Source organism: Lucilia cuprina, chromosome 5 (assembly GCF_022045245.1).
Source record: "Lucilia cuprina isolate Lc7/37 chromosome 5, ASM2204524v1, whole genome shotgun sequence".
NCBI lineage: Eukaryota > Metazoa > Arthropoda > Insecta > Diptera > Calliphoridae > Lucilia > Lucilia cuprina.
This window is the reverse complement of record NC_060953.1, coordinates 5,138,217-5,162,794: the sequence shown is the minus strand read 5'-3', so window position 1 is coordinate 5,162,794 and position 24,578 is coordinate 5,138,217. Positions and strand designations below refer to the sequence as shown.

At 28.3% G+C, this 24,578-nt stretch overlaps 1 protein-coding gene across 2 annotated transcripts; it reads right to left on the bottom strand.

Moving 5' to 3' along the window:
• Positions 1-12,452: 12,452 nt before the first annotated feature.
• On the bottom strand, positions 12,453-20,913 carry LOC111674543. Of its 2 annotated transcripts, none has more exons than XM_046952337.1 (3): positions 20,703-20,913; positions 16,876-17,482; positions 12,453-13,979 (listed from the first exon to the last, which is right to left on the bottom strand). In XM_046952337.1, exons 2-3 carry the CDS (start codon positions 17,252-17,254, stop codon positions 12,568-12,570), a joined length of 1,791 nt encoding a protein of 596 aa, XP_046808293.1. In that variant the 5' UTR covers positions 17,255-17,482; positions 20,703-20,913; the 3' UTR covers positions 12,453-12,567. The 2 variants fall into 2 exon arrangements, with proteins under 2 accessions (XP_046808293.1, XP_046808294.1); XM_046952338.1 differs by lacking the exon at positions 20,703-20,913 and adding an exon at positions 20,456-20,644.
• Positions 20,914-24,578: the final 3,665 nt, after the last annotated feature.

Genomic DNA, 24,578 nt, shown 5'->3' with positions numbered 1-24,578 from the left:
AAAGTAGGCGTGGCAATGGGCGTTAAAATTTAGTTTCATCATAAAGCTTAAATTCCAATCTATCCATACCAAAAGAAACCTTGATGATATCTCTTAAAACCAACGAGTTATTCACAAAATTGTAAAAGTGTTATTAGGAAAAACACCTCCTATTCGATTCTGTTGACCTGGTGTTTCATTAAAATTTTTGGCAAAAATTTTTGGCCAATTTTTGGTGCTTTACAGAACAAATTTTAAACGCTTATAACTCCGACATATGACAAGCAATTGTAATGAAATTTTACACAGAGAAACCTTATGAATAGGACTATATGCTAAAGGTATAAAATTTTTGCCACGCCCCTTTTACTTCAAGAAATTTCAAGTTTAAAACGAACTTATTCTTGTGCTTAGAACTTTGCAATGAAAAGATATATTTTAAACAATTAAACACCATAGTAAAGCTTACATTTCCCTCTTTCAAACATAACAGAAATCTTTTCAATATCTCTTAAATTAAGCGAGTTATACTGAAAAAACCAAAAAAATTAATCCGCCCACTTTTCATTTAAATGACATTGTCAACATAAATTTCATCATTGAATAACATTCTTAATATACAATAAATTTAAATGAAATTGAACATGGATATAGACTAAGAATTCGTCTTTCAGATAGTGATGCAAAATTTGATATATCTTCTCTAGTTTCAGCAATATACTGATTTTAACTAAAAAGGCTGTAAAATTAAAAGTGGGCGTGGCAGTGGTAAAAAATTGACTTTGTCAAAAAGTCTTATTTCCATACTCTCTAAAGCAAAAAAAATCTTTCAATTATCTCTTAAATTAAGCGAGTTACATTGAAATAACTATAATAGTCATGACGAGCACTTAACATTTTTGAGTCCTTTTTTACAAATGATTCGTCTTTGCATAAATTTCTTAAAACACAATTAAATCCAATGAAATTTAACAGGATCGTAGAGCAGGATTTGAACTTACTAACAGCGCAAAAATAATTTAGATAGCTTTTATAGTTCCAACAATATAACGATTTTAAACATTAATGACTGTAAATGAAAAAGTAGGCGTGGCAATGGGCGTAAAAATTTAGTGTCATCGTAAAGCCCAAATTCCAATCTATCGATATCAAAAGAAACCTCATCGATATCTCTTAAAACTAATGAGTTAATCACAAAATTGTAAAAGTGTTATTAGGAAAAACACCTCCTATTCGATTCTGTTGACCTGGTGTTTCATTAAAATTTTTGGCAAAAATTTTTGGCCAATTTTTGGTGCTTTACAGAACAAATTTTAAACGCTTATAACTCCGACATATGACAAGCAATTGTAATGAAATTTTAAACAGAGAAACCTTATGAATAGGACTATATGCTAAAGGTATAATATTTTTGTCACGCCCCTTTTTCTTCAAGAAATTTCAAGTTTAAAACGAACATATTCATGTGCTTAGAATTTTGGAATGAAGAGATATACTTTAAACAATTAAACATCGTAGTAAAGCTTACATTTCCCTCTTTCAAACATAACAGAAATCTTTTCAATATCTCTTAAATTAAGCAAGTTATACTGAAAAAACCAAAATGTTTATTCCGCCCACTTTTCATTTAAATGACATTGTCAACATTAACTTCATCATTGAATAACTTTCTTGATATATCAGCAATTTAAATGACATTTGGCACGAGTATAGGATGAGAATTCGTCTTTCAGATAGTGATGCAATATTTGAGAAAACTTTTTTGGTTTTAGCAATATACTGATTTTAACAAAAAAGGCTGTAAAATTAAAAGTGGGCGTGGCAGTGGTTAAACTTTTATTTTGTCAAAAAGTCCTATTCTCATACTTTCCAAAGCAAAAAAATTCATTCAATTATCTCTTAAACTAAGCGAGCTACATTGAAATTACTATAACAGTCATTACAAGCACTTAACATTTTTGAGTCCTTTTTTACAAAAGTTTCGTCCTTGCATAAATTTCTTAAAACACAATTAAATCCAATGAAATTTAACAGGATCGTAAAGCATGATCTGGCCTTACTAACAATGCAAAAATAGTTTAGATAACTTTTATAGTTGCAACAATATATCGATTTTAAACATTAATGACTGTAAATGAAAAAGTAGGCGTGGCAGTGGGCGTAAAAATTTAGTGTCATCGTAAAGCCCAAATTCCAATCTATCGATATCAAAAGAAACCTCATCGATATCTCTTAAAACTAATGAGTTATTCACAAAATTGTAAAAGTGTTATTAGGAAAAACACCACCTATTCGATTCTGTTGACCTGGTGTTTCATTAAAATTTTTGGCAAAAATTTTTGGCCAATTTTTGGTGCTTTACAGAACAAATTTTAAACGCTTATAACTCCGACATATGACAAGCAATTGTAATGAAATTTTACACAGAGAAACCTTATGAGTAGGACTATATGCTAAAGGTATAATATTTTTGCCACAACCCTTTTTCTTTGAGGAATTTCAAGTTTAAAACCAACATATTCATGTGCTTAGAATTTTGGAATGAAGAGATATATTTTAAACAATTAAACATCGTAGTAAAGCTTACATTTCCCTCTTTGAAACATAACAGAAATCTTTTCAATATCTCTTAAATAAAGCTAGTTATACTGAAAAAAACAAAATGTTTATTCCGCCCACTTTTCATTTAAATGACATTGTCAACATAAACTTCATCATTGAATAACTTTCTTGATATATCAGCAATTTAAATGACATTTGGCACGAGTATAGGATGAGAATTCGTCTTTCAGATAGTGATGCAATATTTGAGAAAACTTTTTTGGTTTTAGCAATATACTGATTTTAACAAAAAAGGCTGTAAAATTAAAAGTGGGCGTGGCAGTGGTTAAACTTTTATTTTGTCAAAAAGACCTAATCTCATACTTTCCAAAGCAAAAAAAATCATTCAATTATCTCTTAAACTAAGTGAGCTACATTGAAATTACTATAACAGTCAGTACGAGCACTTAACATTTTTGAGTCCTTTTTTACAAAAGTTTCGTCCTTGCATAAATTTCTTAAAACACAATTAAATCCAATGAAATTTAACAGGATCGTAGAGCAGGATATGAACTTACTAACAGTGCAAAAATAATTTAGATGGCTTTTATAGTTCCAACAATATAACGATTTTAAACATTAATGACTGTAAATGAAAAAGTAGGCGTGGCAATGGGCGTAAAAATTTAGTGTCATCGTAAAGCCCAAATTCCAATCTATAGATATCAAAAGAAACCTCATCGATATCTCTTAAAACTAATGAGTTATTCACAAAATTGTAAAAGTGTTATTAGGAAAAACACCTCCTATTCGATTCTGTTGACCTGGTGTTTCATTAAAATTTTTGGCAAAAAATTTTGGCCAATTTTTGGTGCTTTACAGAACAAATTTTAAACGCTTATAACTCCGACATTTGACAAGCAATTGTAATGAAATTTTACACAGAAAAACCTTATGAATAGGACTATATGTTAAAGGTATAATATTTTTGCCACGCCCCTTTTTCTTTGAGGAATTTCAAGTTTAAAACGAACATATTCATGTGCTTAGAATTTTGCAATGAAGAGATATATTTTAAACAATTAAACATCGTAGTAAAGCTTACATTTCCCTCTTTCAAACATAACAGAAATCTTTTCAATATCTCTTAAATTAAGCAAGTTATACTGAAAAAACCAAAATGTTTATTCCGCCCACTTTTCATTTAAATGACATTGTCAACATTAACTTCATCATTGAATAACTTTCTTGATATATAATCAATTTAAATGACATTTGGCACGAGTATAGGATGAGAATTCGTCTTTCAGATAGTGATGCAATATTTGAGAAAACTTTTTTAGTTTTAGCAATATACTGATTTTTACAAAAAAGGCTGTAAAATTAAAAGTGGGCGTGGTAGTGGTTAAACTTTTATTTTGTCAAAAAGTCCTATTCTCATACTTTCCAAAGCAAAAAAAATCATTCAATTATCTCTTAAACTAAGCGAGCTACATTGAAATTACTATAACAGTCATTACAAGCACTTAACATTTTTGAGTCCTTTTTTACAAAAGTTTCGTCCTTGCATAAATTTCTTAAAACACAATTAAATTCAATGAAATTTAACAGGATCGTAGAGCAGGATCTCAACTTACTAACAGTGCAAAAATAAATTAGATAGCTTTTATAGTTCCAACAATATAACGATTTTAAACATTAAAGTCTGAAAATGAAAAAGTAGGCGTGGCAATGGGCGTTAAAATTTAGTGTCATCGTAAAGCCCAAATTCCAATCTATCTATATCAAAAGAAACCTCATCGATATCTCTTAAAACCAATGAGTTATTCACAAAAATGTAAAAGTGTTATTAGGAAAAACACCTCCTACTCGATTCTGTTGACCTGGTGTTTCATTAAAATTTTTGGGAAAATTTTTTGGCCAATTTTTGGGGCTTTACAGAGTAAACTTTAAACGCTTATAACTCCGCGATATGACAAGCAATTGCAATGAAATTTTACACAGAAAAACCCAATGAATAGGACTATATGCTAAAAAGATAAAATTGTTGCCACGCCCCTTTTTCTTCAAGAAATTTCAAGTTTAAAACGAACATATTCATGTGCTTAGAACTTTTCGATAAAGAGATATATTTTAAACAATTAAACATCGTAGTAAAGCTTACATTATCCTCTTTCAAACATAACAGAAATCTTTTCAATATCTCTTTAATTAAGCGAGTTATACTGAAAAAACCAAAATGTTTATTCCGCCCACTTTTCATTTAAATGACATTGTCAACATAAACTTCATCATTGAATAACTTTCTTGATATACAATCAATTTAAATGACATTTGGCACGAGTATAGGATGAGAATTCGTCTTTCAGATAGTGATGCAATATTTGAGAAAACTTTTTTAGTTTTAGCAATATACTGATTTTAACAAAAAAGGCTGTAAAATTAAAAGTGGGCGTGGCAGTGGTTAAGCTTTTATTTTGTCAAAGAGTCCTATTCTCATACTTTCCAAAGCAAAAAAAATCATTCAATTATCTCTTAAACTAAGCGAGCTACGTTGAAATTACATAACAGTCATTACAAGCACTTAACATTTTTGAGTCCTTTTTTACAAAAGTTTCGTCCTTGCATAAATTTCTTAAAACACAATTAAATCCAATGAAATTTAACAGGATCGTAAAGCATGATCTGGCCTTACTAACAGTGCAAAAATAGTTTAGATAACTTTTATAGTTGCAACAATATATCGATTTTAAACATTAAAGTCTGAAAATGAAAAAGTAGGCGTGGCAATGGGCGTTAAAATTTAGTGTCATCGTAAAGCCCAAATTCCAATCTATCTATATAAAAAGAAACCTCATCGATATCTCTTAAAACCAATGAGTTATTCACAAAAATGTAAAAGTGTTATTAGGAAAAACACCTCCTACTCGATTCTGTTGACCTGGTGTTTCATTAAAATTTTTGGCAAAAAGTTTTGGCCAATTTTTGGTGCTTTACAGAGCAAACTTTAAACTCTCATTACTCCAGCATATAACAAGCAATTGTAATGAAATTTTACACCTAGGATGCTTTCAATTAGGGGTGTTCTTTGAAGTAATAAAAATTTTGCCACGCCCCCTTTTCTAGAAGATATTTAGGTTTTAAAACTATGATGATTATTAGTTTAGAACAATGTTACAAGGAAATATTTTTCAATGAATTGTATGCCATAGTAAAGCCTAGCTCTTCCTCTTTTAAGTACAAAAAAATCGTGTCAATATCTCTTAAACCAAGTGCGTTACAATGAAAATACTAAAATGTTCATTCCGCCCATTTTTCATTTATCGGGCATTTAAACACAAACTTTAACATTGAATAACTTTATTAATACACTATCAATTTTAGTGAAATTTTACAGGTATGTACAAGAATAAGGGGACATTTGATGGACATAAAAAATATATTACAAAAAGTAGTAAAATTATCACCACTAAGCATTTTTAAAATTTTACATTGTAATGATAAAACTCAAGGTATTTTCAAAACTTTTTCTAATTTTCAAAATGATTTCTTCTTTGTTGAGAAGCTCTGTTCGTTTTCTAGATTCCTGCGAAATTTCATTTATATTGGTTAAGTACTTAAAAAGTTATACAAAGACAAAGTTAATAGTAAAGTGTACGTAATTACTATTTGATGTTTTTTTCAACATTTCACTTTTATTTTAAGAGCTATTAACAATATTTCTTATTTGTTTGATAAAAGGGAAAACATTCTTTCCTACGGTCTATAACTTTTTTCAAAAAGTTATGTTGTTCTCACTTTAATAAGCAAAAGAAAATGTTAATCTTCAAACTAATCTTATGTAAGGAAAAGTGGGCGTGGCAAAAATAAATATATTTTCAGCACAAAGTATGAATCTCAAGGAAGGCTGGTGTAAAGTTTCATTCGAATTTTTGATCATTTAACGGAATTATAAGCTTTTAAACATAATTTTAAACCAACGAAAACAGCAAATGTGGGCGGGAATACAATTTTAGATATTTCAGCATAACTCACTCGGTTTTAGAGATATTCATGAGATTTCTTTTGATTTTAAAAGAGGAGGAAAGGAGCTTGGCTTTGACATGTTACATGTTAAAAAGACTTTCATTGTTACTTTGCTGTGAGCTTGTATATCTAATAGTTTTAAATCTTAAATATATAAAAGAATAAGGGGCGTGGCAAAAATTTTATCTCCTCAGCTTATAGTCCTGTTCATAAGGTTTCTCTGTATAAAATTTCATTACAATTGCTTGTCATATAACAGAGTTATAAGCGTTTAAAATTTGCTCTGTAAAGCCCCAAAAATTGACCAAAAAATTTTGCCAAAAATTTTAATGAAACACCAGGTCAACAGAATCGAGTAGGAGGTGTTTTTCCTAATAACACTTTTGCATTTTTGTGAATAACTCGTTGGTTTTAAGAGATATCGATGAGGTTTCTTTTGATATCGATAGATTAGAATTTGGACTTTACGATGACACTAAATTTTAACGCCCATTGCCACGCCTACTTTTTCATTTACAGACTTCAATGTTTAAAATTGGTATATCGTTGGAATTATAAAAGCTATCTAAACTGTTTTTGCACTGTAAGTAAGGCCAGATCCTGCTGGAAGATCCTGTTAAATTTCATTTGATTTAATTTTGTTTTAAGGAAGTTATGCAAGGACGAAACTTTAGTAAAAAAGGACTCAAAAATTAAGTGTGTGCTTAATGACTGTTTTAGTTATTTCAATGAAACTCAATTAGTTTCAGATATAATTAAAAGATTTTTTTGCCATAGAGAGATCAATAATAGGACTTTTTAATAAAGTAAATTTTTTACCACTGCCACGCCCACTTTTTAGATTACAGCCTCTTTTGTTAAAATTGTTATATTTCTGAAACTAAAAAAGTTCTCTCAAATATTGCATCACCATATGAAAGACCAATTCTCGCTCTATGTCCATGCAAAATGTCATTTAAATTGATTGTATATTAAGAAAGTTATTCAATGATGAAATTTATGTTGACAATGTCATTTAAATGAAAAGTGGGCGGAATAAACATTTTGGGTTTTTCAGTATAACTTGCTTAATTTAAGAGATATTGAAAAGATTTCTGTTATGTTTGAAAGAGGGAAATGTAAGCTTTACTACGGTGTTTAATTGTTTAAAATATATCTCTTCATTGCAAAGTTCTAAGTACATGAATATGTTCGCTTTTAACTTGAAATTTCTTGAAGAAAAAGGGGCGTGGCAAAATTTTTTTCTTTTAAGCATATAGTCCTATTCATAAGGTTTCTCTGTGTAAAATTTCATTACAATCGCTTGTCATATCGCGGAGTTATAAGTGTTTAAAATTTACTCTGTAAAGCCCCAAAAATTGGACAAAAAATTTTGCTAAAAATTTTAATGAAACACCAGGTCAACAGAATCAAGTAGGAAGTGTTTTTCCTTAAAACAATTTTACATTTTTGTGAATAACTCGTTGATTTTAAAAGATATCGACAAGATTTCTTTTGATGTCTATAGTTTGGAATTTGGGCTTTAGGATGACACTAAATTTTAACGCCCATTGCCACGCCTACTTTTTCATTTTCAGACTTTAATGTTTAAAATCGATATATTGTTGGAAATATAAAAGTTATTTAAACTATTTTTGCACTGTTAGTAAGGCCAGATCCTACTCTACTACCATGTTAAATTTCATTTGATTTAAGTGTATTTTAAGAAATTTATGCGAGAACGAAACTTTTGTAAAAAAGGACATAAAAATTAAATGTGTGCTTAATGACTATTATAGTTATTTCACTGTAACTCAATTAGTTTTGCAGATAATTAAAAGATTTTTGTTGCCTTAGAAAGAATGAAAATAGGACTTTTTGATGAAGATAAATTTTTACCACTTCCACGCCCACTTTTGATATTACAGCCTCTTTTCTTAAAATCGTTATATTGCTGAAACTAAAAAAGTTCTCTCGTATATTGCATCGCCATATGAAAGACCAATTCTTGCTCTACGTTCATGCCAAATTTCATTAATATTGACTTTATATTAAGAATGTTATTCAATGATGAAATTTATGTTGACAATGTCATTTAAATTAAAAGTGGGCGAAATAAAGATTTTGGTTTTTTCAGTATAACTCGCTTAATTTAAGAGATATTGAAAAGATTTCCGTTATATTTGAAAGAGGGAAATGTAAGCTTTACTACGGTGTTTAACTGCAAAAAATATATATCTTCATTGCAAAGTTCTAAGCACATTAATATGTTCGTTTTAAACTTGAGATTTCTTAAAGAAAAAGGGACGTGGCAAACAAATTATACCTTTCGCATATAGTCCTGTTCATAAGGTTTCTCTGTGTAAAATTTCATTACAATTGCTTGTCATACGCCAGAGTTATAAGCGTTTAAAATTTGTTCTGTAAAGCACCAAAAATTGGCCAAAAAATTTTGCCAAAAATTTTAATAAAACACCAGGTCAACAGAATCGAGTAGGAGGTGTTTTTCCTAATAACATTTTTACATTTTTGTGAATAACTCGTTGGTTTTAAGAGATATCGACGTGTTTTCTTTTGATATCGATAGACTGGAATTTGGGCTTTACGATGACACTAACCACTGCCACGCCTACTTTTTCATTTACAGTCATTAATGTTTAAAACCGTTATATTGTTGGAACTATAAAAGCTATCTAAATTATTTTTGCACTGTTAGTAAGTTCAGATCCTGCTCTACGATCCTGTTTAATTTAATTGGATTTAATTGTGTTTTAAGAAATTTATGCAAAGACGAAACTTTTGTAAAAAAGGACTCAAAAATGTTAAGTGCGCTTAATGACAATTTGAGTTATTTTAATGTAACTTGTTTAGTTTAAGAGATAATTAAAAGATTTTTTCTGCTTTGGAGAGTATGGAAATAGGACTTTTTGACAAAGTAAATTTTTTACCACTTCCACGCCCACTATTAATTTTACAGCCTTTTTTGTTGAAATCAGTACATTGCTGAAACTATAGAAGCTATATCAAATTTTGCATCATTATCTGAAAGACGAATTCTCAGTCTATTTCCATGTTCAATTTCATTTAAATTGATTGTATATTAAGAAAGTTATTCAATGATGAAATTTATGTTGACAATGTCATTTAAATGAAAAGTGGGCGGAATAAACATTTTGGTTTTTTCAGTATAACTTTTCATTGCAAAGTTCTAAGCATATGAATATGTTCGTTTTAAACTTGAAATTTCTTGAAGTAAAAGGGGCGTGGCAAAAATTTCTCTTTTTAGCATATAGTCATATTCATAAGGTTTCTCTGTGTAAAATTTCATTACAATTGCTTGTCATATGTCGGAGTTATAAGCGTTTAAAATTTGTTCTGTAAAGCACCAAAAATTGGCCAAAAAATTTTGCCAAAAATTTTAATGAAACACCAGGTCAACAGATTCGAATAGGAGGTGTTTTTCCTAATAACACTTTTACAATTTTGTGAATAACTCATTAGTTTTAAGAGATATCGATGAGGTTTCTTTTGATATCGATAGATTGGAATTTGGGCTTTACGATGACACTAAATTTTTACGCCCACTGCCACGCCTACTTTTTCATTTACAGACTTTAATGTTTAAAATCGTTATATTGTTAGAACTATAAAAGCTATCTAAATTATTTTTACACTGTTAGTAAGTTCAGATCCTGCTCTACGATCCTGTTAAATTTCATTGGATTTAATTGTGTTTTAAGAAATTTATGCAAGGACGAAACTTTTGTAAAAAAGGGCTCAAAAATGTTAAGTGCTCGTAATGACTGTTATAGTAATTTCAATGTAGCACGCTTACTTTAAGAGATAATTGAATGATTTTTTAGGCTTGGAAAGTATGGGAATAGGACATTCTGCCAAAGTAAAAATTTAGCCACTGCCACGCCCACTTTTAATTTTACAGCCTTTTTTGTTAAAAGCTGTATATTGCTTAATCTAAAAAGGTTTTTTTCAAATATTGCATCACTATCTGAAAGACGAATTCTCATCCTATAATCATGTGAAATGTCATTTTAATTGATTGTATATTAAAAAAGTTATTCAATGATGAAGTTTATGTTGACAATGTCATTTAAATGAAAACTGGGCGTTATAAACATTTTGGGTTTTTCAGTATAACTTGCTTAATTTAAGAGATATTTACAAGTCTTTAGTTGCGTTTGAAGGATGAAGATATGATCTTTACTGTTTTAAAAATATTTCCTTATTAAGCTCATGAATATGTTCGTTTTAATATTGAAATATCTTAAAGAAAAAGGGATGTGGCAAAAATTTTATCTCTATCGCCTATTTCTGTTTTTCTAATAAAAACTTTAAAACCTTCCATAGGCGTATGATTGATATGTTATTAACACTTCACAAATATTAAGTATACGCCAACTGTTTCTTAGAATTTGCAGGATATCTCAAAAAGAGTTGTTCTAATGTTTAATATCAGATCGATTAAGCGGCGAACCGAGATAACAGCATATTCGGGATATCTAGTTCCAGCTTTTTCGTATATAATTACAAAAGCATCAATAGTGCGGATACCAACCATATACACAAAATCAATCACAAAACTAAAACATATTTTAGGGAACTTTTCAAAACGCAAAATGTGTAAAAGTAGATTAGAGTCAAGAAAAAAAAAGATGTTTCAAATTGAAACTCTTGTTGGGACAAAAGGTTCTTGTCTTTGCTGTGATGATCAAGGTGAAAAAAGTGACAATGGCTAGAGGTGAATTATTTATTAAAAATGATCATTAAAACCGTTAATAAGGTATTACCAGCTTTAAATATTAAGAAGTTAATAACTAATAGGCAAGATCATATAATTGACTAACGATCGAACTTATGACCAGATCACAGTTTAAGTATTTGAAGTACTAGTTTTCCGAAAAATTTACAAGTAAGTTGAAGGAAAAGTTTACTGGAATATGAAAGCTCGATTCCTTATCGAGTCAAAACGTATGAAAACGTCGAAAAACTAGACGAATTATATCCATTTGAAGTTCAACATGAAAAGGACTTTTTATATAGAGTTTTGGGTTTTGGCGGGGAAATTTCCCTTTTTCCCCACCGTGGATTCGCGCCTGAAGATTTTGAAAATTGATTCAGATAAATTTGTATTTTAATCGGAATTTTGAGGATGAGAACTACTAAAATTTTATATATCAAATTAAGACTTCTGTTAAATCCGAAAATGGTTTCAGAACTATGTCCAATATGATATCAAAATTTCTTAATATTTTTCCTATCAGCGTAGGAAATTCGAAAACTACTAGCAGGATGTAGCTGGAAACTGCCTTTCCGGTAAATTTCGATGCTGAAACCGAAAATGGAATCAGCAAGAATCTGGGATCAATATTTGATCCAAACTCCCGACATTTTATCATTTTGTGCAATTGTGGTATCATTTCGAGATTTTGTGCTTTTTTGCTAAAAAAAAACCTTAAAATTTTATTATTTATTTGTCTTAAATTTTATATAAAAAAATTTATATTAATAAAACTTTTACAGCATAAAACACAACAAACAAAAGAAAGATTTGTTAATTTAATTAATGTTACTTATTATATAAAAAAAATACTTAAATTAAGTACTTATAAAAAAAAGGACAATTAAAAATAGAATAAAAAAATTACACATTAAAAAATTGTTATTAAAATGTTTAAAGTTTAATAAAAATAACAAAAATAAACTTTAAGCTTAAGATAAACTTTAATTAAAGAGAAACTAAAGCTTAAGTTAAACTTTAGCTTAAGCCTAAGTTAAACTTAACTAAGCTTAAGTTTAAATTAAGTTTTGTAGGATAAATTAAGTAAGTCATGTTAATTAAGTAAAACAGGCAGATTTTTAGGGAGAGGGGATATAAGGGGACTCATTGTATTAAAAGCAACCCTTTTTAGAAAAGGATTTAAAAAGGAATATGTTTTTAATAATAAAATGCTTGAAAAGAACCTTAAAAACGAAGAAAATTAAAAGCTTTTAAAAAGCTTTCATTTTTTTTTTGCGAAAAACTTCTTAAACTATATCTACATCTTCGATTTCATCTTTAATAGTTATAGGCAACAATTGAGTCCAAGGGGAGTTATTGTTTTGATTTGCTGTAGAAGCATTTTGTGTATTGGAAGCTTTAGCCGGCAACGAGGAAGTGGTAGAATGTACATTGGAAGTGATTACCGCGGCGGCAGGATTGTGTATAGTGGTGGAAACGGTGGCAGGACTGGGAGAAGGAGGTTTTGTTAAGGGTAGATTTCTTAAGGAGGCAGGTGGTGGACAGGTCACCTTCGTTATGGTTATTTTGGGAGTAGAAGACATTAATTTGGCGGCAGCACTGCTGGGTCCATTACTAACATTAGCTAGACGACTTGCATTGTGTTGATTCCTCAAAGAGTTCTGCAAGAAACCATTAACTTTTTGCAATTCTGTTTCATTTAAATTGGCAATATTGTTAATTAAACTGCGTGCGGTAGAGGAGTTGACAGTTAAAACAGTTTGTCTTATCTGAGTTTGAGGCGATATAGGGCTAGAGTGATAATTAAAATGAGTCTGATTATGACCGGCACTATTATTGTGGTTTAATTGCTCTATTTTATTATCAATTTTTTCTATATTGGGAAAATCATTAGAATTTTCGAATACCTCTTCCAAAGTTTGATAGATTTTTCGTTTGAATACTATCTTTTGTCTAGTATTCATGATAGCCATATCGGGCAGTAAGGCCTCCAGAAAACGTATATCATTTTCATTGTGTGCCTGAGATGCTTGAGAAAGTTTAACCCGTTTAGTTTCAAAAGTTTCCGTTTCCAAATGCATAGGTCTTTTTACACCATTCTGCTGCTGCTGTTGTAAAAGGTGTGTCGCTACTCTACGTTCCGTTTCGCTTTGTGACAAAGTATCATCGGGAAAATTAAACTCATTTTCGGCATCACTATTGGTGGTAAACTCCGTATGTGGCTCAAAAATACTGCTCGCCTCAAAATCTTGATTATTACCATTGTTCATATTATTTTGTCTCAATAACTTTTGATATCTAGTCTCTGCCTGTATGTGTATATCCGGATTTAAGGCCTCAAAGGCAGATTTAATTTCTGCCGTTTCATCGGGAAAATCATCTTCCTCTTCTTCGGCATCCGCCTCATCCTCATCATCTTCTTCCCCGGCCGCACCCTCTTCATCGCCAGTTTCTTCATCTTTAACACCATTGCCACCTGCGGAACCTGCTCCACCACCTGCTAAACCAGCACCATCTTGTGTGTCCTCATATTCATCTTTTCTATCACGTCCTTCCATCATGGGTTTAACCAGAAACGAGAGTTCTTTGTGCAAATAATAGGGTTTAACACGATTCGGTCCACTGTGAGTTTTATAGATATTAATGGAACGGGCAAAGGCCGCCCTTATGTTGCGCCAACGTTCCTTGCAAGAGGCCACTGGAATGAGAAGAGAAAAGAGATTTTTTTATAAAACTAGACTACGTTATAAACTAGACTATAGACTAGAGTGAAGACTAGACTAGAGTGAAGACTAGACTATAGACAATGCCATAGACTAGACTAAAAAATAGACTAGACTAAAGAATAGACTATAGACTACGGTATAGACTAGAATAAAGACTAGACTATAAACTAGTCTAGTCCAGACTAAACTATAGACAATACTATAAACTATACTAAAGACTAGACTATAGACTAGAATATAGACTAGACTAGCCTATAGACTAGACTATAGACTAGAATATAGACTAGACTATAGCCTAGACTAGACTATAGACTAGACTATAGACTAGACTATAGACTAGACTATAGACTAGACTATAGACTAGACTATAGACTAGACTATAGACTAGACTATAGACTATACTATAGACTAGACTATAGACTAGACAATAGACTAGACTATAACTAGACGATTAGACTAAAAACTATATAAACTACAGACCAGACTATAGACTAGATTACAAACTATAATAAAGATTAGATTTTAGACTAGACTATATACTAGACTATATTCTAGACTATATACTAGACTATAGACTAGACTATAGACTAGACTATAGACTAAACTATAGACTATACTATAGACTAAACTAAAGACCATACTATAGGCTAGACTAAACTATTGACTGGGCAGACCACGGTATTTTTCTATATCAAAAAGTGCTAATGTACTAAATTTTCCATGCCTGGTTGTTATTGTACAAAAACAAATTCAAAAGACAAATAAAAGCACAACTCTTTAAAAAAAATAATAATATTAAAAATGCCAAAAACAAATGATTACACTCTCTTACTTAAGCAAAAAAAATAAAAATAAAGAGAAAATATAAATAACCCTCACACGCTCTCTCTTATATGATTAGCAACAGGTTTTTTTTCTGCTAGTAAAAACCGACAACAACAAAAAACAATAGCAAGCAAGTGCTCTCTTGTAAGTGTGATTCATTATCACTTGGAGAAATACAAGTACAGGCGGATGAAAAATTAAATAGAAAAATATTATTGAAATAAAATGAAAATAAATATTTAAAAACAAATATTATTTGTTTTACAAAATCATCATTTGTATATTTTATTTGGATTTTATTTTTAACATTAAAGAGAGTGTAAAATTTTAATTATTGCGTTTTTTCATCTCTCACGCTTCTCTCTCTTTATCCAATTAGTACGTCACAGCCATGGATAATTCAAATTCTGATTGACAAAACAATAAACTAAGAACTGTAGATGTTTTTATAAGAAAACACAAATTTCTAGTCTAGGAAAATAGAGAATCTGGCCACGAAAAGACTTAAATCTGTAATCAATTCCATTTCGAACCAAAATAAAATAATTTTTCGAGTTAACTAGCACTAAGAGCACAAAGTATACAGAGATGTCACTTTTGACATTTGAAAAAGTCTAAAATCAGCTTTTGTTTGATTTTGAAATTGTTTGGTGAAAAAGAGGTATATAAAATTCAGCTAAAAAAATCATTGAATTCGTTTTGTGCGAAAGAGAGGAAAATAGAAAAATGACGTCTCTGTATACACTGTGCTAAGAGCCTTACAATTTTACTTTTACTTTTTTCTTCTAAAAGCACACTTTCTGACTAAATACTATAATATTGTAGATTAAAATATAACCCAGACTAAAGACTATATACTAGACTCTACTTCCGACTATAGAATAGACAATATAGACTAGACTGCAATACAGACATTATACGGCCATAGACCAAACTTCAGACTATGCTATATACTAAAATTAGGCTATAGGCAGGAGTATACACTAACTATATAAACTAGACTAAATTATAGTCTAGACAACAGACTATAGAGTAACCTATAGTCTAGACTATAGACTAACCTATAGTCTAGACTATAGACTAACCTACAGTCTAGACTATAGACTAACCTATAGTCTAGACTATAGAGTAACCTATAGTCTAGACTATAGACTAACCTACAGTCTAGACTATAGACTAACCTATAGTCTAGACAACAGACTAACCTATAGTCAACACTAACCTATAGTCTAGACTATAGACTAACCTATAGTCTATAGACTAACCTATAGTCTAGACTATAGACTAACCTATAGTCTATAGACTAACCTATAGTCTAGACTATAGACTAACCTATAGTCTAGATTATAGACTAACCTATAGTCCAGACTATAGACTAACCTATAGTCTAGACTATAGATTAACCTATAGTCCAGACTATAGATTAACCAATAGTCCAGACTATAGACTAACCTATAGTCTATAGACTAACCAATAGTCTAGACTATAGACTAACCTATATTCCAGACTACAGACTAACCTTTAGTCTAGACTATAGACTATCCTATAGTCTAGACTATAGACAAACTTATAGTCTAAACAAGACTATAGTCTAGACATTTGTCCAGACTATAGACCAGTCTATTGATTAGACTATAGTCCAGACTATATACTAGACTCGTATATAGTCTAGACACTTGTCAAGCCTATAGTCTAGTGTACAGGCTATAGAATAATGACCAGACTATAGACTAGTCTACTGATTAAACTATAGTCCAGACTAAACTTGTATATAGTGATATAGTGCAGTTTATAATTTATTCTAATTTAAAGTCAAAACTAGTAAAAATTGTATGGTTAATGTACAATAGTATTGAATTTTCCATCCCTGCATGTGTATGCTCTAAAACTGATAAGAGCAGTAATAATAATGAGTTACTTTTAATTTTTTTTGTGTTTTTTATATCATTACTGTGGGATTTTTCTTTTTTCTTATTGGAAAAAAGGGGTGTTGGAGAGAAGATAATGAAAATTATGTGTTTTTTCTTTTCTTAAGAAACTTACCTGAATCATTACATTCTCTAGCAATTTTACACCATGATTTATCTAATATATGCTTTTTGGCATAATTATGATGATTACGATCATACATCCAGGGACATTTGCGTACCAGACGACATAATTTTGCATTGGCCTGGTAAGCAATGGTGCGCTGTTCCGCAGCAGCATCGGCTATTAAAAGTGGCAAAGCATTGGCGGTGGCAGCAGCAGTACCAGCTGCTGCTGTTGTTGTTGTAGTATTACTATTGCTGCCAGTTGCTGGTGCGGCTGTGTTTTTGTTATTTTGTAATACTGCTGCTGTTGTGGTGGAATTGTTTGAGGTGGAAGTTGTTGGGGTTTCGTTGTTGTTGTTATTGTTGGAGGGATCTCGTTTGGGTGGCATTTTTATGTGTTTATTTTTCTCTTTTTGTTTAAGAGTTCTTTTTAAGTATTTTGCTCTTATTTTGTTGTCGTGGTATCACAGTTTTTGTGTGGGATTTTTTTTATTAAGTAGAGTTTGTATTTTATTTTTCTAAGATTAAAGTTCAATTTTTAAAGTTTTTTTAACTTTTTTTTTTAATTCACATGTTTATTAGAAAAAATGTTTTTATCTAAGTAATTAAGTAAATTTCTGTAACATATAGAAATAATATTTTATTAATCAAAATCAAACTTTTTAAAAAGAAGATAAACGAATTTATAAATTTTTTAAATATTTCGTTAAGAAAATAAAGTTTCGTTAAGTTTTTGAAATTGCTCCACTTTCAAAATTTTTCTCGATTTGTGTATTAAGTTGCATAAACTAAATGAATTTATAAATTTTTTTCTTTAAAAATGTTTCCTTAAGTTTTTTAAATTGTGCATTTTTCAAATTGTTTATAGATTTGTGTATAAAATTGCTTAAACTAAACGAGTTTATAAAATTTTTCTTTAAAAAAGGTTTCGTTAAGTTTTTGAAATTGTTCCACTTTCACAATTTTTCTTGATTTGTGTATTAAATTGCTTAAGCTTAACGAATTTACAAATTTTTTCTTTAAAAAAGGTTTCGTTAAAAAAAAAATAAAGTTTCGTTAAGTTTTTGAAATCGTTCCACTTTCACAATTTTTCTTGATTAGGGTATTAAATTGCTTAAACGTAACGAATTTATAAATTTTTTTCTTAAAAAATGTTTTGTAAAGAAAATAAAGTTTCGTTAAATTTTTTAAATTGTACAATTTTCAAAATTTTTCCGGATTTATATATTAAATTGCTTAAACTAAAAGAATTTGTAAATTTTTTCCTTAAAAAGTGTTTCGTTAAGAAAATAAAGTTTCGTTAAGTTTTATAAATCGTTAATTTTTTTAATTTTTTCCTGATTTGCATATAAAAATACTGAAGCTGAACATATTTAACAAAATTTTTCTTAAAAAAAGGTTCGTTAGGAAAATAAAGTTTCGTTAAGTTTTTTAAATTATTCAATTTTCAAAATCTTTCTTGATTTGTGTATTAAATTGCTTCAACTAAACGAATTTATAAAATTTTGCCTTAAAAATTTTTCTTTAGAGAAACTAAAGTCTCGTTAAGTTTTTTAAAGTGTCCAAATTTTATTATTTTTCCAGTTTTAAAACGCATTTTATGAATATTTAACGAATATAATAACATTTCTTTTAAATTTCATTACATTAAAAACTGAAAGTTTCGTTAAGTTTATATTAATTTATTTGATTTTGTATTTCAATTATATTTCTTTTCAATGTATAATTTTTCAACTTGTTAAACATTTCTTAGATTTTTTTTTAATTTTGATTTAAATTTTATTTATCACACGTGTTTTCATTACGATTATTGTTTTCAAACGTTTAATCAAACACTGTTTATCACACTCCAACATTTACTAAATAATGCATGAAACAACATGTTTTGATTACGTTTTCGTTTCTATTTTTTTTTTTTTCTTTTGTTTACATTTTACTCTTTTTTCTTCTTTTTCAAACAAACATACTAAACTCATACACAAACAATGTTATATTATTTATCTTTTATCATCATTAAGTTTAACTTCGTCTGATGATGATTATGTTATGAAAGATGACGAGTTTGTCTTAATGAAATAAAACGACATTATGACGAAGATATTTACATAGAAAAAAATACACAGAGAGCGAGCAACAATCTTCAAGTAATAATAATAACAACAACAAATGTTTTAAATATTCATACACAAATTCAATTCACCACTGTGAAGTCAGGGTTGGTTGTAACTGTAGTATTGTTAATTGTTTTAACTTATTTGCGATAAAAAGCGTGCATTACATTTTAAAATTATACAAAAATACGAAAATCGTTTAGTTTTTCATGGGAATTTGTTTAGTTTAAAGAATAAAAGGATAATTGTTTTACAAATTTAGAAAAATACTATTTCGTTAAGTTTTTTTAATCTTCAAAATTGGAAAAATGTTTTTGATTTAAATATTAAGTAACTTAAGCTTATATAATTTAAAAAATGTTTGCCCAAAAAAGGTTTTATTGAAAAATAAAGTTTCGTTAAGTTTTTTTTTAATATTTAAAATTGGAAAAATTGTATTTTTTACATAACAATAAATAAACTTTAAACAAAAACATTAAACTATTCTCCCTAAAGTTTTTCGTTAAGAAAATTAAGTTTCGTTAAGTTTTTTAAAAATCCAAAATCAGAAAATTTCTTTTGATTTATATCAAAATTAAAGTGTTCTAAACGAATCTGTTAATACTTTTTCATTTAAAGTCACAAGTTAAAAAATAAAGTTTCTTTAATTTTTTGAAAAAGTCCAAAATTGGGAAATTTTCTTTGATTTATATACAAATTAAAGAGTTTTTAACGAATCCTTAAAGACTTTTCCGCAACATCTTTAGTTATGAAAATAAAGTTTCGTTAAGTTTTTAAAAAGTCTAAAATTTAAAAATTTCTCTTGATTAATAATTAAATTGAGGTGTTCTAAACGAATCCGTATATATATGTTTTATTTACATTTACTAGTTAAGAAAATAAAGTTTCGTTAAGTTTTTAAAAAGTCCAAAATTAGAAAAGGTTTCTTTACTTTTTGCAAAATCAAAGTATTTTAAACGAATGCATAAATATTTTTTCATTCACGTAACTAGTTAAGAAGATAAAGTTTCGTTAAGTTTATAAAAAGTCCGAAATTGGGAAATTTTCCTTGATTTATATACGAATTGAAAAGTTTTTAATGAAACCTTAAATACTTTTTCGTTCACATCTATAGTTATACAAATAAAATTTCGTTAAGTTTTTAAAAAGTCCAAAATTGAAAAAGTATTTTCAATTCCTATTAAAAACTTTGTATTTTTTATGAATATTTAAAAATGTTTGCTTAAGATCTTTAGTTTTGAAAATAAAGTTTCGTTAAGTTTTAATAATGTTCAAGAATTGGGAAATAATTTCTATTTGTTAATAAAGTTTCTTTAAATAAACAGAAAATTAAACAAATTTTTATAAAATTTAAAAAATTTTCTCATTTCATTAATGTTTGTTTAAGAAAACACTTTTCCATCTCTGCCTTTCAAACAAAAACATCTATTACTACTAGCATTTGTATCTATCATTTCAAAATATGATAATAACACTCACTGTATTTCTCATTACACTGACAATATTAACTTTGTCGTTGTTGTTGTTGTTTTTATTTTACTTTTCAAAGATACACACTTTTGTACTTTTAGCTTTTTTTATAAAATATATAAACTTCTTGCTTTTTTTTAACAATTTATTATTTTCTTAATCATCATACGTTATTGTTATGTTATAGTTGTTGTTAATATTTTCAGTTGTTGAATGAATTGTCTTGCTATTTAGTAAATTCCCCCCCCCCCTTTACCACACTTTTCTGCTTATTTTTTTGCTCATTATTAAAAGATCACTATGCTCTGGTTTTTGTTGTTTTCTTATTTTTCTTTACAATTACATTTTTTACTTGTTTTACACACTCAACACATAAAAAAAACTAAAGATTTTTTTCTTAACACTTTACCACTTGCTTACGAAGAAAAATTTACACTTCTACTCCATGCGAGAGCCCAGAATTAACTAAAAATCGAAGTTGTTTTTGTTGCCAGTATTTAATAAGAAATAAAAATCCAACAAAAACAAAATTATTATAACAAACACAATAATTTGTGTATATTAAACCTCGTGTAAAGCTCGTCACTCACTCTCGCTCTCTCACACACATTCAATCTCTCTCTCTCTCTTTTTGTTTTTTGTATCCACTTCGTTAACAACATCACTCGCTGAAATATCAATAATATTAACACTCTTTCAAAACCAATAGAAAAAGCTCTCTTAATAGAAAAAAAGCCATACAAACTACACTCACTGATAATTTGTTGTTGTATAAATAGCAGAGACCCGAATGAGAGTGTGTGTGAATAATATGAATGACATCAATGCTGAAGAATACCAACTAACCTGGCTAAAAGTGATTGTTTTTCTTTGTTTTCTATACATTCTTCTTTAGTTTTCTTTTTAGTTTCTATTATTTGTTGATCTTTTTTTATTTTATTTGTCACAATGTTTAAGCTAAAGTTGCTGTTTGTTCACATGTTGTTTTTGCTATTTAGAATATGTACAATCATTGCTGATGAAATGTTTTTCTATCATTCGATGTCTGTAGCTGTCATATACCAACACATGTCTACACTGTCAAAAAAAAGAAAAAGAGTTACAATGAGATCTCTCGAGAGCGTTAAAAACCCACATTCATTTATCCAAGAGCAACCAATACATTGATTAACTATTAATGGCAAAGCGGAGATGGAAAGTATGGATTACTTTGTGAAGAACAACTTTAATTAAAACGTTTCTTTGAAATTTCAAAAACGGTTTAAACACAACTGTTATAAGAAGATTTTTAAAAAGAAACAGCTGTTCGATACTTAAAATTCTTGAGAAAAAACTAAAAAAACTTTTTCTACATAAAGAACTGTTTTACAAACTTTTTCTACATAAAAAACTGTTATACAAACTTTTTATACATAAACAACTTTTATACAAACTTATTCTACATACCAAAAACTGTTATAAACACTTTTTTCTATATAAAAAACTGTTATATAACATTTTTTTTTAGAAAAATCTGTTATACAAACTTTTTCTAAAGAAAAACTTTTATACACACTTCTTCTTAATGGAAAATTGAAATTCATGATTAAAAAATTGTTATACACACCTTTTCCTTACCCTTTTTTGAACTCTTTCCTAACGATAAATAACTGTTATAAATACTTCATTCTAAAGCAAAATCTGTTCAACAGACTTTTTTCTTTAGAAAAAACTACACACACTTTTCTCTACAGAAAAAACTACACGCACTTTTCTCTACAGAAAAAGCTGTTAAACACACTTTTCTCTCAAAATCTGTTATACACACCTTTTTCTAGAGGAAAATCTTTTATATAAGCTTTTTTTTAAGGAAAAACTGTTATAAAGGAAAAAACTGCTAAACATACTTTTTCTAAAGAAAACATTTTTATAAAAACTATTATACAGACTTTTTCTTACAGAAAAAATTGTTATTCATACTTCAAAAAGCTGTTGTAAAAACTATTTAGAGACATTTTTCCACAGAAAAAAAGTGTTAGGGCTTCTTTATAAAGAAAAAGCACTCTATAAAGAAAAAATCTGTTATAAACACTTTTAAAATCGAAACTGTTATACACTCTTTTAGTAAAGAAAAACACTTGTTTACAAACTTGTTTCTAACAAAAAAAAAACTCTTATACATATTTTGTTATAGACAAAAAACTGTTATATGAACTTTATTCTAGAGAAAAACTTTTTTGTTATGTTAAATACACATTTTCCTTAAAAGTGTGTATAACACAATTTTTTCTATAGAAAAAAACTATTATAAACTTTATTTTTATAGAAAAAACTGTTATACACACTTTTCCATAAAGAAAAGTGTTTTACACAATTTTTTCTTAGAAAAAACTCTTATACTACTTTGTTTAAAAGAAAAACTTGTATAAAATGTTTTCTTAGAAAGAATTGTTATACACAATGTCTCCTATATGCAAAAACTGTCACACACTCTTCCAAAAATTGTTAAATAACTTTTCCTAAAGAAAAAAAGTTTTACACACTTTTTTCTTAGAAAAAAATCTGATTTATTACTTTTTTAAAAGAAAAACTTTTATAAAATTTTTAACTTAGATAAAACTGTTATACACAGACAAAAACTTTCATACACTGTAGAAAAACTGCTAACATAGAGAAAAAAAAATCGCGTGCACACTTTATTCTACAAAAACATGTGTTATACACACTTTTTTCTATAGAAAAATTAAATATCTTATACATTGATATATTTAACTTTGTCATACAGAAGTTTTTCTATAAGAAAATTTACTTTATAAAGAAAATTTCCATTTATCACAAAATCACTATTATGTCGTAAAAAATAATCTTCACAATTGTTTTTAAATCCATTTTAAGTAGCCATCCCTGTTAAGCTGTCATAAATTTCGGTTATTAAAGAGAATTTTATTATAAATTATAAAAAAAGAGCATAAATAATTCAAAAAAAAGAGTTAAAAGAAACTAATAAGAAAATATATTATAAAACAAGATCATTAATATTTCACAATTTTGTGATTTTAACTAGTAATGAAGCAAAATAGAAAAATTATCCAAGAATTAAAAAAAACAATATCATTCTCACCTTAAAAGCTTCTCCTCCCTCATTCACCTCTACTTACAATTATCACTAGTAATTTATCCCAATAACTGTACTTTTGTTTTTGCTTTAATTTTACCTGTTATTAAATCATTAACTAAATAATAATCATTAACAGCTCTACTTTATTTTGTATTTGTTACATAAACATGTTAATTATCATCAAGTTTTTTTTTTCTTAAAAATTGTTGCTTTTGTAATTCTGTAAATATAAGTTGTTGTATTTTCCATATGTACTTCTTTTTTTTTCTTCTTATTATTGTTGCTTTTAAAAAAAGAGTTATTAAGTTTTTTTTTAAATCTCACAAATTAAAACTCTTAAAAATAATTTACTCTTTAATAGAAAAGAGCTTTCAGGTGAATGTAACTCTCTTTATTAGTGTAATCGTGGCATTTGTCAGTGTTGTATTTTGTTGGCATTGTAGTGCTACAAAAATATCATTGTCATGTGATGTGATCGGTTGAGAAAAAAGGTTGCCAAGTTTATACTGAAAGCTTCTTAAAAGCAGTAAAAGCTTTTGAAATGAGAATTTTTTAAGAAACTTGATAAAAGATCACAGTAAAAAAATAAATTTATAAAAAATTATAGTTGGTTATTTAGTTAGATAGTTAGATAGATAGATAGATAGATAGATAGATAGATAGATAGATAGATAGATAGATAGATAGATAGATAGATAGATAGATAGATAGATAGATAGATAGATAGATAGATAGATAGATAGATAGATAGATAGATAGATAGATAGATAGATAGATAGATAGATAGATAGATAGATAGATAGATAGGTAGATAGATAGATAGATAGATAGATAGATAGATAGATAGATAGATAGATAGATAGATAGATAGATAGATAGATAGATAGATAGATAGATAGATAGATAGATAGATAGATAGATAGATAGTTAGTTAGTTAGTTAGTTAGTTAGTTAGTTAGTTAGTTAGTTAGTTAGTTAGTTAGTTAGTTAGTTAGTTAGTTAGTTAGTTAGTTAGTTAGTTAGTTAGTTAGTTAG